Source organism: Rhagoletis zephyria, unplaced genomic scaffold (genome assembly GCF_001687245.7).
Source record: "Rhagoletis zephyria isolate East Lansing unplaced genomic scaffold, Rhagoletis_zephyria_1.1 Rzeph_scaffold_39237, whole genome shotgun sequence".
Classification (NCBI taxonomy): domain Eukaryota; kingdom Metazoa; phylum Arthropoda; class Insecta; order Diptera; family Tephritidae; genus Rhagoletis; species Rhagoletis zephyria.
Window position 1 is genome coordinate 1 of NW_016196292.1, and position 2937 is coordinate 2937.

Genomic DNA, 2937 nt, shown 5'->3' on the forward strand with positions numbered 1-2937 from the left:
AACTTACTAAATATGAGCTTCTACTATAATTATTTACTATTAAATTTGTCAAGTAGGGAAGTATTTTTTCCATGCAAAAAGAAAAATATAAAATGTATTTATAGTGTGTATGGAAGAAAATGCATGGAAATAATTTCTAAAAATCAACGCAATTTTTAGCAACTTAAAACTTTTTCTAGAAAATGAGCTATAATTAAAAAATAATAATAATTATTGAATAAACAAAAGAAAAATAGGAAAATTTGTTAAAATGTGTTCCTATTATTTTTTCCACCACTGTATGTATATTTTTATACTCTAGTTTTTCACATTTCTTTTCTAATTAATCTCTTTATATTTATGCAATAACTGTGATGTATGTAGATTTTCCTTTCAATGTTGATTTATTTTATACAACAAACCTAATTTTGCTAGTCAGGCTCTCAGATAAGATCAATAGGTTTAACAGAGGCTTTGATTTCCGCATCTGCTCGAAGTACGTTATGTTTACTCTTCACATGCCATAGCAACGTAGGCCGCTGGTTGAAACGCATATGGCAGATGATACATTCATAGCCTAATGCATTTTCATGCAATTTCATATGAGTTCTTAGTGTTTTTTTGCGAGTAAACTTGGCGTGGCATGTCTCACATTCATAATTGCGTTCCTGGGAGTGTACAACAGCGTGAATTCGTAGGTGAGAAGCCTCAAAGAAGCTCTTCTCACATTGGTCACATTTATGTTTCCGTTGGCCATGACGTCTTTCATGGCTAGTTAACATCCCAGCTGTTGTGAAGCTTTTGCCACAGTAAGCACAGACAAACGGCTTTTCGCCAGTGTGCCGCCGGGTATGTGCATTCAATTCTGTGCTTGTATAGAATGCTTTATCACATTTTAGACAGGTGAAAGGCTTTATATTAGTGTGCCGTAGCTCATGGCCACGCAGGTTATGTGCGCCGGAACCTGCGAAACCGCAAATCCTGCACTTATATTTTCCTTTGCTGCCGGAGGCTGTGGAGTCATAAGCCCGCAACTGTCTCGGAGTTTGCTTTATAGTTTTGTGAGGGCGCTCGTCCTCTTCCTGGAAAAATATTTTACGAAAATATATACAGTCTACGTATGTACTTATTGTGTACGTACATACATACATGTATGTATACAAATAAGATAATTAATAATGCAAAGGTTAAGAGCTTACGATTATACTTTCTTCTACAACCACTACATCATCACCCATTGGCGTTAATTCTTCTGTTATCAAATCCTGTTCGTCACTTTCCAACGAAAATTCCTTTAAAGTCTTAGAATCGATTTCTATGTATTGATCATCTGGTGGAAGCTTAGGAATCTCCTGCTCAGTAATAGTCGCCACTTTTTTAGGTTTTTGGCGTTTTGACTTTTCTGATGCATTCCAATCATCGAAGTGTTTTTCAAATATGTGATTCAAAAATGTTGTGTAAACACCAAATTGTTCATTGCACGATTTGCACTCCAGAATCATACAAAAATTGGTGGTAACAAATACTTCGCCGCAGTGAAATTTTTGCACTGCAGCGACAGCCATATTCCTAATGTGTGAACTTCTGCTTCTTCAAATATGGTTAGGAATGCAAACGATGCATCGATGTTTTGCTGGGCGATACATCCTCGATATATCTACTAGAAAAGTGAAAAAGTCGACATCGTTCCTTTCATACTAGACATGATACAAAAAAGAAGATTGTTCCAAGGCATATTAAATATGTGCCTTGGGTAGTTCCATTTAATTGACATTCATAGGGCCGTCACACGGTCTGGCAACCAAATTGTAAACAAAATAAAAGCGCACTCTGCTAATTCATGTTGAATCATATTTAATTACTTGTTTAAGTCGATTCTAATGAATTTGAAAGTATTTTTGGACTCGGACTACACCTTTTCCAAGAGTACTTCAGAAAGCGTCAAATGTATTTCAGAAACTGTAAAATGTACTTCAGAATAGTCAATTGTACTTCAGGAAACGTAAAATGTACTTCAGAATGGTCAATTGTACTTCAGAAACCGTAAAATGTATTTCAGAACAGTCAACTGTACTTCAGAATAGTCAATTGTACTTCAGAAACCGTAAAATGTTCTTCAGAATAGTCAATTGTACTTCGGAAACCGTAAAATGTACTTCAGAATAGTCAATTGTACTTCAGAAACCGTAAATTGTACTTCAGAAACCGTAAATTGTACTTCAGAAATCGTAAAATGTACTTCAGAAGACGAAAATTCGTACACATTGTAATTATTTAAATAGTATATATATTATAGTGATTTTAAATATATTTACTTTTTAATATATTTACAAACTGCTTCTATGGACTTGTAATTTGGAAAATATATTAAAAAAAATAAACATTTAAAAATACTATTTTATATACCATTCAAATAATTACAATATGTATGTAGTAACTTTCGTCTTCTGAAGTAAATTTTACGGTTTCTGAAGTACAATTTACGGTTTCTGAAGTACAATTGACTATTCTGAAGTCATTTTACGGTTTCTGAAGTACAATTGACTATTCTGAAATACTTTTTACAGTTTCTGAAGTACAATTGACTATTCTGAAGAAAACTTTACAGTTTCTGAAATACTTTTTACGGTTTCTGAAGTACAATTGACTATCCTGAATTACATTTTACTTTTTCTGAAGTACAATTTACTATTCTGAAGTACATTTTACTATTTCTGAAGTACAAATGAGTATTCTGAAGAGCATTTGATGCTTTCTGAAGTACTCTTGGAAAAGTGTAGTAAAACTGTCAAAAAATAAAAATTCGCTCAGAGCGAGAGAGTAACATTGAAAAGTACGGGATCGCTTTCTAGTAAAAAATGGTAACTTCTGTCAACTTCAACATAGCCTCCAAATCTTGGTTGTAAATTTTTGCTTATTTTGTATGTAAACACACTCAGCTCACACATGTAAATAACC

The 2937-nt window shown here is 33.4% G+C and overlaps 1 protein-coding gene across 1 annotated transcript; it reads right to left on the reverse strand.

Moving 5' to 3' along the window:
• Positions 1–285: 285 nt before the first annotated feature.
• LOC108354791 (zinc finger protein 695-like) lies at positions 286–1699 on the reverse strand. Its single transcript, XM_017605961.1, has 2 exons — positions 1179–1699; positions 286–1061 (listed from the first exon to the last, which is right to left on the reverse strand). The coding sequence occupies exons 1-2, from the start codon at positions 1542–1544 to the stop codon at positions 423–425; spliced, it is 1005 nt and encodes a 334-aa protein (XP_017461450.1). The 5' UTR covers positions 1545–1699; the 3' UTR covers positions 286–422.
• Between the last annotated feature and the right edge of the window lie 1238 nt (positions 1700–2937).